The 16,842-nt window shown below is 43.9% G+C and overlaps 1 protein-coding gene across 4 annotated transcripts in view; it reads right to left on the reverse strand.

The window, feature by feature from the left end:
- The window catches only part of uvrag (UV radiation resistance associated gene), a 249,468-nt gene that overhangs the window by 182,295 nt on the left and 50,331 nt on the right, over nucleotides 1-16,842 (reverse strand). For all 4 annotated transcript variants that reach the window (XR_013780145.1, XR_013780146.1, XM_079356126.1 and 1 more), the window contains exon 13: nucleotides 8,478-8,553. Coding sequence is in view for 2 of the 4 variants with exons in the window: in XM_079356126.1 (XP_079212252.1) it covers nucleotides 8,478-8,553 (76 nt within the window). In the remaining 2 variants the exon portion in view is untranslated. The remainder of the gene's footprint in view (nucleotides 1-8,477; nucleotides 8,554-16,842) is intronic.

Genomic DNA, 16,842 nt, shown 5'->3' on the forward strand with positions numbered 1-16,842 from the left:
TGACTCGTGCACACTGCCAAAAGCACCTACCTACCATTTCCAACATGGCGACGGCCATCGATGGGCTTCCAAACTCCAAAGGGTGAAGTCACCATTAAATACAGTGTTCAATGTAAAACAGAGAGCGGAGCACTTTAGGCCTGTTGCTGCAAACATCTGACTGACTTCCTCTTATATCCAGCTCCATGAACAGTCACTTCCCACTTCTCTCCCCCGTCTTTGCATCAATCATCAGAAAGGGAGAGCAGACAGCCCTCAGCTTACTGTCTCTGCTCCTGTCAGGCTGCTAACAATCTCACAATACTACTGTCAATTTCACTCACTTATAAACTGCCAGAAATAATTTCTTGCTTTAAACAGGACGAAAAAAAAAGTGACCTAATGAAGTGTTTTTTACTGTCAGCGGAGGAGACAGATCTCGTCTAAAAATGGCACCTTAATGGGGCTCAAATTCAAAACACATTGTCCGACGCAAAGTCTATAACTTATCCTCCATTATATGTAAGGGGATGATTATCCAACATTTGTACAGCATGTGGGAAATGACGCTCAGAGATTACAGATTCAGGCTATACTTCAGTGTGTTTAAGTAAAAACAGACACGTTTATGGCTCGACCTGAAAGAGAATTCATCCAGTGCCTCCCTCCTTTCTGTTGACGGTGAGAGTGAGGCATTTCATGTTAAGTTGGCGCTTCATTTTCTGGTGCCTGTCCCGCCCATTATGAGTTTTGTCATATCAATCCCTGTGAAATGGAAAGCGGATGTGGCTGCCATGGAAGGATGAAGACAATGAGTGGCAGCAGGCGGTTCAAATGGCCTGATTGGTTCCAGGCTCCGTCAGTCTTAGGGGAGCGATGGCGGCCGAGCCAGAAGACTCCGAGGTCCGGGGTTCAGGTAAACAAACAGCGTACAGTGGGCTGCATTATGATCACCAAACAGCGGGGAGTTTGTTTGTTGGGATGAGGTTTCTGTAGAGGCAGCTGGACTGAAGAATGACTGCTGTTGTTCAAAGGGGGATAGATGGAGATGCATGTGGAATCCAGAGAGATGTGAGTCACAAACCTCAAACCTCAGCTGGACGAGGAATGAAAGACCAACCGGCTTCTGAAGGAAACCTGGAATAGTTCAGGCTAAAAGTGTTGAAATTCTTCGAAGAGATCCTGCTGAGAGAATGGACCGAAGCTCGAGTTTTTTCTAATTCTATGGAATTGAAGATATAAAGGATGGAAAACTGGTCATAAATCCTGCAGATATGACAATAGAAAGCATACCTTGTTCCCAGGGAGCATTGTTCTGGAGTGATAGATGGATCCTTGTCAGACAGGAGACCACAAATAGACTCCTAAGTTAGTTCAGGACAAGGGAGCTTTCAGCTGTCTCTACTATCTCATTAAATCCTGTTTGGTATGTAAACAAAGACTTTAACTGTCTATGACTGTGTGTAGTTAAGAGTAAATAAGAAGTAAGAAAATCCCATGTGTATGCTGGTGTTAATGAGGATCCGAATAAAGAAAGACCAAGTCAGCAAACGATGTGCAAAGAAGGAAGCGTATGCATTTTAAGTGTACACCTGAGAGAAAGAAGCACATTCTTTAAATCCATAATTTGACCATTTCAGAATCACTTGTTGTGATTCACAAGCTGGTGGACCAACAGAAGTTAAACACACAACTTCTCTGAGAGCTATCAAAAACAGACACTGTCGTCGCCTTACTGCAGAGCATCACTGAAAACAATGTTTGGAACATCTGCATCCGAGACGAAAGAAGAGAAGGTACTCGGTGGAGATGGCTTTGATTGGTGATGGTCAGAGGCAGGAGGAGTGATGAGGTGGAATGGAGCTGTGTAATGTTCACTTTTTGCATGTTTTGGCCCGGGTCATGTGGTTTATATCCAAGCACAATTACATGAGCTAATGGTTGCAAAGGGGCCATGCCAAGTCCATCTCTTTGGACTGAGGTCACTGGCTTTATCTTTTGGGGCCTCAGCTTTTGTTAGTGAACATGTTGAATGCACAAACATGAAATAGTAAAAAGAGAGCAAGAAGGAAAGAGAAGGTGGATGAGTTTGCTTACAGTCCAAAAAAAGAAAACGGAATAAGTCATAAAGTAAATTTCCTTTTTTCAGACAGCAAACAGAGACTGCTTTCCAGACAGCTCATTTTCATAATTACACTCATGTTTAACTTCGGGTTCAGTGGTGTCAGTGGAGGAAAAGAAAATGTTATCTTGTTGTAATGCATCCAAACCAGCAAGGTCTCCTTGTATGGTTGAAATGAGCGAAACAATATTTTTACAATTTGCAATGGGTTCTTATTGGCCTGATGATTATAGCTAACCATGTAATCAAGAGCATTCTCTCAATCTCAATCTGGCCTCTGATGACTGTAACCTTGCTTTGTTTTATATAAAGTTCAGATGTTTGCTGGATGTTTGCTTTTTAACTCACTGTGGGTGAAAATGAGTAAGTAACAAATCATGGCCAACAGGCAGTCTATTCATCCATACATTTTCTTCCACCCAATTGCATCAGGCTACGCCAGTAGCACTGGACTTTGCCTCGCAATAAAATGTTCCATGACCTTCTCGGATATACTGTACATAAGCATTCTTAGGTCTGATGAGAGAATCTTTACCTCCAGCGTGTTCTGGGTACAACCCGGGTCTGAGCCTCCAAAGGAAGATCCCCAAGAGGCTTTCTGAGAAAGTGCCTGAACCACCTCATAGAGCGAGTGGCAGCTCCAATCTCAGCTCCATCAAAGTGTCTGTAATGTCATCACCCAGAGCTCCTGACCATCGTATAGTTCAAACTTATCCACTCATCCCAAAGCTTTGACTTCTGTTCTCTACACGCCAGATCACTTTTACCCTCACTGATCAGTAAGACCGAGAGATTCTATAATCAGTGATGAAAATAAATGTTCATTTAGATCATTTACAAAAGGACAAACAAATGCACACACCTTTCAATAAACCACTTCCATGTGTAAACAGTGACCCAGTGGGAAACACTCAGTCTTGTTCATTACAATCAGACTCTAAGAGAAAAAGTCATCCCTGCTAGAGCGCCTACAACCTTTTAAAATGAGCTTCTCCAGGATTACCTCCAGCCAACCAGCTCTTGTTCCACTTGCTGCCACCTCCACTAACCGCATAAACACAGTAGGCTCCCCTGTGAGTCCTGGTGGTGTTTTACGGAGCCACAGTTGCCACTTTTAATGGCCACTGACGTATGATCCCAACCACCAGAATGGCACTCTGCCTGCAGTTCATGCTGTTAAGCTGCCCAGGGACTTGGAAGGCAGGAGGCTGCAGGCGACTTCCATCACTTGACAGAAATGAAGGTGAACCCAGAGGTGACCTGGCCTGGCTACAACGGATCATCTGTGTTTTAATTCCCAATACTAGGTTTCCTGTGCCTGAGGCCCACAAAACATGATACACCAAATTTAGCCACCAGGAACTAATTGCTTTGCCCGACCCCCCCCCCCCCCCCCCCCCCCTACCTTACATGAAACCAATAGAGATTCTATATAGCATTAGTTGTCATCTAATCATCCCCACATGACTGTTTCACAACGTCTACTCGTGGATAACACAGAGGGTACGTTAATGCAATACGTGGCATGCCTCCAGACAAACGGCTGCTGCTTTTCCTTTGGAGTCAGCTACACTAACTTGGCTAATTTGTCTCTGTGAATGGAGGAATGGCAGGTTTTACATTTGCACCCCTGTGGACGGGCACTTCAGGCCCAGTTACATACCTGTGGCCGACTAATTTGAACCAAAGCAGCGGCGGCAGCAGCCAGATGCCCTTCATTTAACAACTAAGCTGAGAGAAAATTATGCGCTTTGTAAATCATTCTTAAGTTTTCAGTTGAACTGGGACCAGAGAAGAAGGATGCATTTTAACGATACTCCATTCAAACCTTTGAAACTCACTCAGGCATTGCACCACTCGAAACATTCACTGATTGCACAAGAAATGAAAATGAGCTGGAGGGAGTTTCGGACATTCCTTTAAGTCGTTCTAAAAGCCTTCGGGAAATGCAGCTGGACAAGTGAAAATGCATTATGTGATAGCATGAAGCAGCCCAAAGAAATCAGACTAAAGATTGACCTTCTTCTGTGTTAAGAACCTCAAACTTGTTTTGTTGTTTAGCCTATAACATCACACATTTGATTAACACCTGTGTGGTAATCTGTAAAAGTAGAGGTATGTTTGAGTCTTCTAAGTCAGAATGAGATGTCCATGTTTTGCTATAGCTAGCTGTTAGATATCCATCAACATGAGTCTGTGTTAAACCCCTGGCAGACAGCTCAACAGTTTCTGCTGTTGATGCTTAAACACTGTGCTGCAAAACGCTGGAAGGCTCCTGTGTGGCTTTTCGTGTAACTGGACTGAAGGCTTCACAGTATGAGAAAGATCAAAACCCCAATTAATGCAAATCAAATATCCGTAACGATGCCGATTAGTTCTTTAAATTAGGATTTGAGATACTCACTTGAATGTACAGAGAGACGGGATCTACCACAACCCCGGATAAATGGTTTGACGGCTTGCATGGATTTGGCTTTCCAGTAGCTTTAACTTCTCTTTGCTGTTGCAAATAACTTCAAGTGGCATTATTGGAGTGTTACCACCTGCCCATCCAAGGAGCTCCATGCTGCCTCCCTAACCCTGCTCCTGGCCTCTTCACACAAAGACTAATAAAAACAAACTTCTCCTCCCGCCACTTCAAAGCCGGGGGTCGACCTGCTGTGGCCCTGATCCTTCGCCGGCGTTCCTGTATCACTTTCAAACACAGCCACACACGCCACTTCAATATGAGATGGACACTTTATGTCTCCCACCCAGGCTCATGTCAGTCAGCGAAGCAGCCAATCAGGCGGCTCTGCTGTGAAAGTAGACCCTCTGCTTTGTATCACAGATGCAGACACTGAATAGGCAGAATATTACGACTGGTTCGACCCAATGAGAAACAAAGAGGCAAAATACAAAAAATCACAATCCAGGAACCGTCTGCTGCTCCCGAGATGCTCTCTGTTGTTAACTCACTTCATCAGAAGATGATCTGGGCTCAAAGCTTGGAGGTCAGTAATGCAATAAATTCCTTTAAAAGCTAAAAAAAAAACAAGAATCCAACAGCGTAGCAAAGTTATGGAAGCCGACTCTTAAAGCAGTAATGACATGTATCAAAAGAGAGTTTAAGACTTTAATGTCTCAATATGAACATCTGTGGAGTGAAATCTAAGACACCAAGTGATCAAACTGGAGATCACACGGCTTAATGCAGCGTGCAGAAATTAACCAAAGCAGTGTTTGCAGTCGGTCTAATGTGATCAGCCCTGACATCTTTACCACTTCTTTACTTTTGAAACAATGGGCCTTTTATCATTATCATATGGAGCCAAAGCGCTCATGTGGAATCGTTGTATAGTTCCAGAGTCGACCTGATAACTCATCCTTAACGTGGACGTGGTCAGACACACATGGAACGCATAAGACGACGCTTTGAACGAAAAGCTGAAATTTCATCCTGTGAAAAAACTGATGCTCCAGCGAGCTGTTAAAGGCCGAGGATGTTGGCCTGTGTGAAAATGAGAAAAAGAAGGGGGCTGTCTCGAAGCGGGCTGATATCCAAGGCTGTCAGATTGTGTTGATTTGTGTTGATTTTGGCGCCCCCTGTTGACACAGCGGGCCTTATCTCTTTGATTTATATCTCTTTACTGACTATATGTCTCAGTCAGTGTGGAAAAAAAAGAAGAGTGTCTCTGCAGCATGCTGGATCTCACTTCGTCTGACGCTCCGCAGCAGTGGGTTCAAACGTCCAAAATGATAAAATGGAAACAGCCAAACGTATCTCTGATCATCTTGTTTGCTTTTGTGGGTCACAACGAGGCCTCCTTATTGGTCATGTTTCTCATAACCGATGTAAACTCAACCAAGGTCTAAAAAAGTGAAAGCGACTTCTCTTGCTGATTAAGACACAAGTTGCTCAGACCTGTTTCAATGTCGGCCTTTAAACTGCAGACTTTCTGATCGTAAAATCTTCTGATATTGAGTGAAAAACGTTAATATTCATCCTCATTTACAGACATGATTTTTAAATAAACACCCCAGTCTGTACCTGAAAAGGTTTTGTTTTTTTCATTACATGGGTGAGTATTTGTTTCCCATGCACGGCCCGGTCTTTAAGGTTCACAGAGTTCCCCGATGTTATTCACAAACATCAAAAAAAAAAAAAAAAAAAAAAAAAAAAAAAAGGTTTGCTGTCTCTTATTAATTTATCATTCCACATACGGCTCTTAAAAAAGTTATCATGCGCTCCTCACATTTGTCCACCTGTGTTCCAGCTGATGCTTCACATCTGGTCTTTGAAACCTCGAGTTTGAATCTTTCTGCTTTCGTTTCAAAGACGCAGGTGAGAGCGTCCTGCCGCCTGGATCTCATTTTCACGTGCAGTGAACCAAACTTCAGTCTGATATCTCACACACCCACACACACACACACACACACACACACACACACACGCACACACAATAACATGCAATGTGTTCTTTGTAGAAAATGTTCTGCTCTTAAATACCTGAAAATGCATCTTTACTGGAAGGACTGCGCTCACTTTTAAATGACAGCTTGAGAAATATCGTATGCGGATTTTAAAGAGGAAATATTCTCCTTGAAGCGCTCTTCACGTGCCTCCTTAATGCTTGAGAAATTCAACTTTCAGCAAGAGTGAGCATGCAGTGCAACATGTGATGGCAGCACATGGCTGAGATTGATGAAACAGAGCTCTCAGGAAAGCTCGGATCACGATGAGTGGCTTTGATAAACAAGACCACGGGTTGGTGTTATGCAAGTTGAACGGCAGGAGGATCCGTCGAAATGTTCTTCAGACCACACGGTGTCACGTTCATTCCAGTCTGTCTGTCTTTGTTGCATTGCACAAAAAAAATCCACATGCATTTCCTTACCAAGCAAAATTAAACTGGGAAAGCGTTTCCCGCTGAGCCGAGTCACCCGGTCCAGACCAGGATGTTCCTCTTTAGGCCACCCACAACAGCTTTAGCTGGGAGAAGGACAGTGAGGCTGGTTGTCCCCTGCTGAAGCGATCCATCCAGCAGAAAAGAGACGACTATCCTCTGAAACCAGCGGCCCCTTCGCCCTGCTCGACCCGGAATGACAAGCACTGATTCACGCTATCTAGCAGTCTATATGTCATCATGATTGTAGGTATTGTTTTGATGAATACGTTTCTCCCTCTTCCTTGACTTGATAACTCAACTATGTGCACCGAGCTCTGAGTGTAAAGTACAAACCCCAAAAACCTGAACAAACACCACCGAAGAAGAACATTTGCTGTTTTCACCTTCTGTTCAACAAGCTCCATTATCATGATGGATTTTTCTACTCTGCGATCTTTCACATTTTGGATATGAGCTCACAGTGTGTGGCCTGATATTAAAACGTCAGGCATCCAGAGTGCGGTAGTTTGAAGTCAGCCACCTGCCTGTTGCTAATTGCTCCGCTCTCGTTCAGCGGTGAGGCCCTTCATTCCTGCCGGGCCGAGGAGGACAACAGGCGCTGGAATGTAAATTGTTCAAAGTCAGTGTTAAATGTATGAGCGATGAATGGAGGGAGGAACCAAGGTCAACACATTAGGTGCACTTTAATAAGCACAGAGGGGTCAAGAGGGTCAACCCTCCCCTCAAGTGTTTATGTAAAGAAGATGTGGAGACAAGAAGAAGAATCCAGTGTAAGACAAGCGATCCTAAAATCAAGTGTTGCCTGAAGCTAACGCCGAGCTGCCATTAAATACATCCCTCTGTGTCATATAGTGTCACATGCAGAGACATCTATGCCAACATATTGAAAATATTCTGATTGGTTAAATGGAGTGAATGAATTGCTCAGATTAGCGATGAACGATGACCTTGGGTTAAAGAGTCTAAATGACCGTGCTGGCTGCGCGTCAGTGTTTGTCTCAAAGAAGTCACAGCAGCTAAACTGACTCAGTCAGAACAATCAGTGACAATAAGTCCAACAAAACATCTTTGGACAGGAACCAGTTACTTCCATCTGGGAAGAGAAATGGCACCATTAAAACCAGCTTCTTCCCCCCCCGAGCTGATCCAGATCTAAATGAAGATGAACAGAAGCAATATCTACTCTGATCCTGATGCCAATCAATACTCACTTTGCACAAATCTGTAGCAAAGTATTGATTTGAATATTTTAGTTAGAAACACGTGTGACTGTGAGTTCAGAGTAGCTCTTTACATGCTAACACCAGTAGCAGCTCAATCACACACAATGCATTTTAAGTACAGAACCACCCACAGGGTCTTTTTCACAGCCCTGGTAGATCTGGTGGAAACACACGTAGTTCATCGTTCCTGGGCCGTCACAGACTGCGGCTCCGTTCTGTCCCAGAAACAAAAGCTGCTGCTCTGGATGTGTGTTCACATCTTACCTGGGCGATGTTCTTGTTGAGTAAGTAGACTCCGTATTCAAAATGAAAGCGCTCTCCTCTGGGGTACAAAGGGAATCTGTGAGAGAGAAGAGAAAAAGCAACAAGGAGTTATAAAACAGGTGATGAATGCATTTCATCTAAAACCCCGAGTCCAGAGAAGGAGACGAGTAAACCCTCTGAGCGAACACCTGAAAGACCAGCAGCCTCCAGAGTCCATGCTGCAGATCTGTCCGTGTGAACGCCTCAATACCGCTAATTCATTTCTTATTAATTTGACTTTCAGGCTTTTCGAAAACTGTTTTGGCTATGAAACAGGAAATATATTCTTCCCATGATTAAAAGGGGGCTGCTCACGTAGCCGGCGGCGTTTATAGTAGCTAACACTCGCAGAGAGCTGAAGAAGCTGAGTATGTGTGTTATCCAATCCCACAGAAGTCACCTCTGTACCGCTAAATCTGAAATATCAAACAGAGGCAGAGGCGTCCATCCACCTCCGAGCAGCTTCAGCGTGGTGGGAAAGTCCCAACGCTGCCAGTCAGACATCCAGTTAGGAATCTGAGGGGGTTTGGGTCAGGTGGAGAGGGGTCGATGCCGACATCCAGGGTGGGAAAAAACCTTAAAGCTGGACTCATCCCTTCCTGTCATTATGGGCTTATATGGGCGGATCTCCCACTGACGAGGATACAGGACTTTAAGAGACCAGCTAAACTGAGCCGGACTAGGGTCAGTCAAAAGACACACACACACACACACACCACTTTGAACCCCCCCCCGACTCAGGAAGATTTAGTATCTCCGTTAAAATCTTAATCTTATTTAGACTCCGTCTCCAAAAGTGTCACCTTCACCTTCAGAGTAACATAAACCTAATCCCTCTCTTCACCCGTCTCTGAAACACTGAGGGGCGGGGCTACACAAGCTCAACAATGTGCTCTTTGAAAAAAACAAAAAAAACAATGATAGCATGAACTGTCAGAAGCGGCACACATGCAGTGAGACCAATAAACAGATCTACACTCACAAAAACAACAATCAAATGCACCGCTTCACTTCAGTGAGCTGAACTGTCGCTCTCTGTGTGCTGTTTTATGTGGAGGCAAGCTAAAGAGCTAACTATGGAGATGTTATTGGTGCATAATGATGGTGCATAATGTACACAGCTTATTGCATGCAAATGTGTTCAGAGATCTGCAGGTCAAAGAATGTGTGGCTCTCCAAACTGTCTTTGCACTGATGGTTTCCAAGCACTCTGTCAGTAAAGGTCAAAGAACGGACAGTATGTTCACACTTCATCAAAACCTTCATCAGGAGTTGAGAAAAAAAAAAAGGTGCAGCAGTGAAGACACGGCCATGCACAGGTGCTTCTGAAACGTTGATGCTGTGGCAGGTATTAGTGATCAATGGGATGATCTCAATATCATGACTCAAACAAATCACAAGACAGCAATTTGAGTGAATGCTGGGTTACTGTTTTGTTTTCACGCGTCCGCAGCCTGCAGGTCACTTATAATGTCGAAAAAGTAACTTGAAGGGGCTTCGAACAAAAGCAGAAGAAGAAATATTTGAGGCGTCATCTTGACCTGCTGTGTTAGACTGTGAGGACTAACGGGAACGCTTCTTTAAGATCAGTGTTTCTGTTTGTTAAAAGATCACAGATGCACTTCACACTGCGTGCTGAAACGCGTTGAACGTTCCGGTGAGCATGTGGATCCGGTCTCGTCTCGCGGTGAATGCGCCCCCTGAGGACCGGGTCATGGTCTTGAGTTAATCCGGTGTGAGAGCAGATACGGGCTCTTCTCTCCCTCACAGTCTGACCTGTAGGAGCCTGACGCTAAAGGAGAACATGGCCAAACCAACACTTCCTCCCTGTAGGAATAGTTATAATATTTATTTGAAAAGCACGTGTAAAAAACAACCTTTTCACCACTAAGTGCTCCATAGAAAATAAGAAGAAAATCCCAATAACACAAGAAGACTGAGAGTTAAATTAGGGCTCCACCGATATGAGATCTCGGGGCCGATATAGAAACATCCGACTAACCAGCTGACATGTTTGATCTGTAGATATACATACACATTGATCCTTCAAATTGATCTATCAAAGACTTGTTGAAAAGATTTATAATGAAGAAAAGATGGTCACTCAGGTGGAAAGAAAGTTGCTAGAGTAATACAATGACACTGAAATGAAATGATGTCTGAATATGGAATAAATATATCTTGAAAAATATCTGTGATAAAATTAACCGATAGTCACTGGACCAGCTGATATCGGCCGATATTATCGGCTGGCCGATTTATCGTTTGGGCTCTAAATGAAACAGAACCAAGTGAAGCACGGATTGACTGCAGGACAGAGTAAGCACCTGAGCTGACTGTCAAAGGAGAGATCATGCTAACAGCACAGCTAGCCTGCAGGCTCATCTTTGTATTTGTGGCATTTGAAGGTCACGTGACTAACTTCTTAACGCTCTTCAGGACCAGATCTCTGATGACAGGCACGTTTTAGGATTTGGCTCTGAAGTGTTGGACCTCGATAACCCGACATTCTCTGAATTAGATCTTTCTAACTTCATTTGGATCAACCCATTTCTTTAAAGTTTATTTTCCTCCTCCCTGTTTCCTAGAGCGTGTGTCTGAGGAGGTCCTGCTTTTGATAATATCCCGGATATGATGTTTACACGTAGGATGCTAAACCACATTATTTCTATCACTGTATACATGAATATAACAGCATCCAGGTGTCGGCTGTCTGTACAGATGAGCCTCTACTTCTCAGCACAGCGCCCACCTCATGTTGTGAACCATGAACGAATCCTCACAGCGTGTACATGAAGCTACATCAGGGCGTCTATCAGTTCTCTGAAACAAGTGAAGAGTGTTTACACGTGCACGTCATGGATGCAGGGGCTGCTGGGTAACAAACTGGGTAAACTTACATGGCTAACGATGATCATCTCCGTATGTTTGTATTTTAGCATCGAAGGATCAAACTGCCGATAAAGCGGGGACCGGGACCGCATCCAGTTGGACTTCGGTTTTTGGAGAGCCCGTTAAAAAAAAGAAAACTGGGATGTTTTACAGGCACAGTGAACGTGGAGCTAACAGCTGTGACATATTGAACGTCAACCTGCAGGGAGGACCAGAGGCTACTGACTGAAGCACTGCTAACGTTAGCTGCTTTTTGCAAACCAAATCAATCAATGTAAATTTGATCGACTGTTTAGTGTACTCACTAGATTGAGTTCTGAATAAGGAAATAAGTCGCCTCCGAACATCAGAGGAGTCCTCGGTGGATAAATGGGTTCCAACAATCTACCTGGGGTCCAAACAACAAGCTGAGATCATGTTGGCAGCGTTTTCGCTCACAGCTGCTCGGGTCAGAGTTTCATCATTGTCTCTACTTAAAGACGTGAAGTTTAAACGATGAGCTGCTTTTCTTCAGGATGCTCCAAACTCTGGTTCAGTGGTGCCGTAGGAACGATTAATATTAGTGAAATCAGCTCCTCACACACAGATCTGGACAGCTGGGAAACATTCCCGCCCTTAAATAAATGTTATCAGGATGGCTGATGTAGCCAGAGGGCCACACAGCCATCATGTCCCCGTGTTTTCTGGGCGTGCGGCGAGGGCCCAGAGAGAGAGAGCGGCGTGCCAGAGGCTGTATCTGAGCGATAGGAAATAACGAGCGGAGAGAGGAAGAACAACAAAACAGGCATTCCCCTCACACGGCTGGCATTTCCAATATCACTTCCCAAAAAGCAGATAGGATGTGTTTGCCGTTGAACACGCGTGAGAAGGAAAACAAAACCATGTCCCGCGCACACACGCAAAACACATGAACACACACACACGGACTCCATCACGGCGGAGTGATTAATGACCGCTGTCCGCTGTGTCTGAAATCACACTGGAGAGACTCCGGTTCACCAAACACCAGGAATTCCTCCCGGGGACGTCCACTAAAGTTAAATATATTATTACACACCAGCGGGGGGGGGGGGGGGGGTGGTGATTAAGTTAGCACATTTGATCATTTTTTATTTAATCTAATCTGAGCACCTCTGTCCCGCTGAGGATTGTTGAAAGGAGACCAAGAGGTCTGGAAACAAACATCACATGTTTGTGACACTGAGGGGATTTTAGAGGCTCTGCTTTTCATTTCTCTCTCTCTCATGTGTTGTTCTCTCTTTTTTCACTTCAACCCATTTTTTTTTTATTCCAGCCATGTCGTCCCTGATCAGGAGAACAGCTTCATGTTTGGCCTCGTTTCTCCGGGACAAAAAGCACAAAGCCTGCAGGACGATTTAAAGTGTGTATGCAAACTTATTCTCCCCGACAGGGAGCAGGTTTTAGAATCCAATTTTATTTTAGTGTTCACTTTTTAATGTGTTTTTTTTCCCCACAGTTGTATTGCTGTAAATATGTGACAAACTGGTTCCATGCATGTTTTATATTTTAAATCGTTTTTATTTTCTAGTCCTCTTTGTCCAATTATTTTTCTTCTTCTAAAGACACAACACCAAATGGGTCTGAAATGTTTCCAATCATGTATAACGAATTCATGCGATGTCGCCCCTGACAGGCGCAAAAAAAAAAATAAGAAATTTGGTAGGAAAGAAAGAGATTCATAAAAAAGGTCCAGAAATCTAGACAACAACTGAGGTCATAATGTGTTGATTTTCAGTTCAACTCTAGCAGAGAAAGGTCAACAGCTGGGGAGGATTTTAAATCAGCGTCAGAATTAAATCTTCTCGACACTGTCTGGATTGTTCTGCTTTTGTTTTCCACTCTGAGTTTTTGTTTTTCTGTTTTTATCCAAGCAAACATCGATTGTCTAAATACTCCTCTGGATCCATGCACGCAGTTACACTCACAACAACCTTTAGTCCAACTGAAACTATTTCTAAGGAGACGTTTTCCAAGGTCGTTCTTAAGCTTTTACATTAATCTGCCGCACAGGAGACACAATGATCGGGGGGGCGTGGCCTGACTCCAGGCTCGTTGTATCCGATTGTTTTTGTCCAAAGACTCCTCAAGTGTGTGATGTCACGACACTTATTTCAACAAAGCCTTCCTGATCCGGCGTGCAGCAGCCAATGGGAGCAATCGGACCTGGAAGCAGATTTGGTGAACTCTGACAACTCGCCCTCAGATCACGCTGCTTTTTAAATAAAGCTGCATAAGGTCAGGACTTCATGTTATGTATTGTTTTTATCACTTTTTTTTTTTTTTTTGCTGAAAAACAAAAACAGCAGGACAGCCAGCTGAAGATGTCGATTGTTTGACTTTCTTCTGAAATCACATTTGATCACGCGAGTTTCTTGTAAGAACTCGTGTCTGTAAATCGTTAAAAAAAAAAATTCACAGACATGAGACAATCATCAAGTGTGTGGCCAGCTTCACGTACACCGAATTAAAATATCTGTTCCTCAGCCAGGCCTCCTTTGAACAATGCCAAAAATGTGTTGCATACAGCAAGATGGCCGCTGAAAACAGGTGATGAGGAGGGCCGGCTAAAACAACTGGAAGCCAATTTCTATCAGAAAATAAAAAGCAAGAAGAAGCCTCCGAAGACTTCCTGTTGACTGAGTGAAACACTTTAACTGCTGTTGTCTCACTTTTCCTGATTTCCACCTGCCGTTGAATAAAAAGAGGCCTCATGCAGATTATATAATATCTAATATCTATTTGTCCCTCAGAGGACAGGAGAAGATAAAAGCTATAGAACTGAGACAGAATGTATCTGCCTGTCGGTGTTCACTCGACTCCCTCCTGACCCCAGACAGTTTCCATCAGCAGTAAAAGAGTCAGACCTCTGTGTGTTAGAGACACAAAGGGAAGAGGAGACAGGCGGCCATTTTTAATGTCTCAGCCAGCAGCAGCAGCAGCAGAGCGCCTCAGTCTCCTGCACTAAACAGGATGGAATCAATCCTGCAGGAATAAACAGACAACAGCACATTCAGCTAAATGTACAACTCTGTCTGACTCCTTTTCCTTTTTCTTCAGAGCCGTCTCAGCACAGGAGAGTTCACGTGCGAGTGCTGCCTGTGTTTGCAAACACAAATATGTAATTCACTGTGTAAAAAGACAAAACGCTGCATCTGAGAGGAAAGTCCCGTGTTTTTACGAGTGAGGATGTGCGTGCTCCCGGCCTGCCAGCTCCTTAACTGCAGGGTGAGACACAGAAAAACCACTAAACATATATATATATGTACACACACCAGGAGGGACGGCAGTTAAAAGGCGGAAACAACCAATAACCACGCAGCGACCTGATGAGAGACGGAACAGGAAGTTCTTCACTCGGTCTTCCTGTCCATTTCCTTTTTTTAAAAACACACTTTGTTAGTTCTTTTATTCCTGTTGAGGGATCTTTAAATATCAGTCTGAGTTATTCATCTCTGAGTGATCCACCATCTCTCCAGCGTCCCCGCCGTCTGTCCTGACGGCACCCCGGGGCGTCCGAGCAGGTGTCAGCAGCACATGACAGCTCTTACAGCTGCTGGTTAAAAGGAGCAGACATGAGCTGAGGAGAAAGACGAGCGCTGCAGTGAAAGCTTCGTGTGTTCACTCTGCTTCGTAAAAACAGGCTGTTTAAAAACATCGCTGTCCGGACTTTTACAAGTTTGAACAGGAGAACAGAGGAGAGAAAAGAACCCTGAACCCTGCAGGAACAGAACCAATAATGGTGCCTCAGTAAATCCTTTTAAAAACACCCGTAATTTTGTTTTGGTTATTAAAAAAAAAAAAAGAAAGAAAAGAAAAAGACTTAAGTTAGGGCATTCATTCTGTACTTTTTTATGCTTTTAATGTGGTTAAGTTGAAACTCCTGTGAGAAACTTTGTGTTGTATAAGACACTTGATGTTTCAGTCAGCACAAACCAGGTCGAGGGGTTAAAATGACCGGTCTGCACCGGTTTAAGTCAGTCTGTCAGGGAGACTGGGTCAGTGGGGTCTTCTGTATATTTATATATGTGTTTTATATGCTCTTTGTTTCTGATTATCGGCAGGTGGGTGGTCGCACTCAGCTTCACGTTAGAAGAACAGTCTGACCTGCAGTAATGTACACACAGGCTGAGAGGCTCCACATGTGTCGGCTCGGCTGTTTACACGTCCTAATTAAAACTCCAAACGTGCAAAACAACAGGTCTGCCTCACATGGGGGGTGGGGGGGGGTCTTTAAAGTGACATTTCATACAGCGAGGGATCATAAATCATCTGCACCTGCTGCGTAAAGAGAAAAAAAAAAACCTTCTCATAACTGTCAGAGCTCTAATGGCAGCGCTTACTTTATAAATCACAGCGAGCTGTAATTTCCAATATCTGAGAAATGATTACACTGAGCATCTGTCACTGAATGCTATTTTAATGACCACTAAAGACCCGTTTAACCGTTCCACCATCTTGGTCTTGGTTCCTCTCGCTGTCATTCTGGGTTTTTAACACCGCTGATAAGAATATCCAGGAGTCCCCTGACCCCTGGTACAACCCCCCGAATGACATGTTATCTGATCATCAAAAGATTAAAACAAACGTGTAATTAATCAATAACAGCCAGTGTTACACTGTGGTTTAATTTAAATCGAATCATAATTATAAAACAAACTTCATGCTGTAATTAAGAAGACTTTGAACCAGAGATCCTAAACTCATCAGAGAAAATGTTTGCAAATAACTCTGTGTGTAAATCAAGTGAGGTCATTTCCTCATCTGCTTCCATTTAATCAGACTCAAAATAACCAGCGGAGTCGGCCCTGAAAGAAAACGCATCCACTCCTTATATGGTCTGTGCATCGTGATGTCACTGCCAACATGCTGAGGCTCGGCATGTGCAACAGAGTCCGCCATACAATTCTATGATGAGAATATGTGCCTATATATTAATGCTACATGTATGCTGTAGCTCAACAGAATTAGAATATCAACAAAAGAGCAGAGAAGAACAAACAGGCGAATGCAGCGGTTTGATGATTTGGATGGCGAGCAGTCTGGTGCTGTACAGTCTGTGCATCGTGTCACATGATGCTAACCACGCTTCACTACGCTGGAGCTAAACAGTCCCCCGCCCCCCCAACACTCGGACTTCATGCAGAGAAAATACGAGGGGTCTGTCCAGAGAAAGTCTGGTTGAAGTCTGAGGGAAAAATGTGTGTTAGCATGCGCGCACACACAGCTCCTCCTGCAAATATCTGGAGTTTTTCTGCAAGTCTGGAAGTCGTACATGATTGAAATATTCTGTTGACATAGAGGAAAGTTAATGATAAACTACGAGTTTTCACATCTCCTTGAGCTGTTTGTCTGGTAAGTTTATGTAGGTCATGAATTGTACAGGCCCTGTAATTACAGCAAAGGCCAATGTTGT

This window comes from Symphodus melops (genome assembly GCF_947650265.1).
Source record: "Symphodus melops genome assembly, chromosome: 11".
In the NCBI taxonomy this organism is placed as follows: Eukaryota; Metazoa; Chordata; class Actinopteri; order Labriformes; family Labridae; genus Symphodus; species Symphodus melops.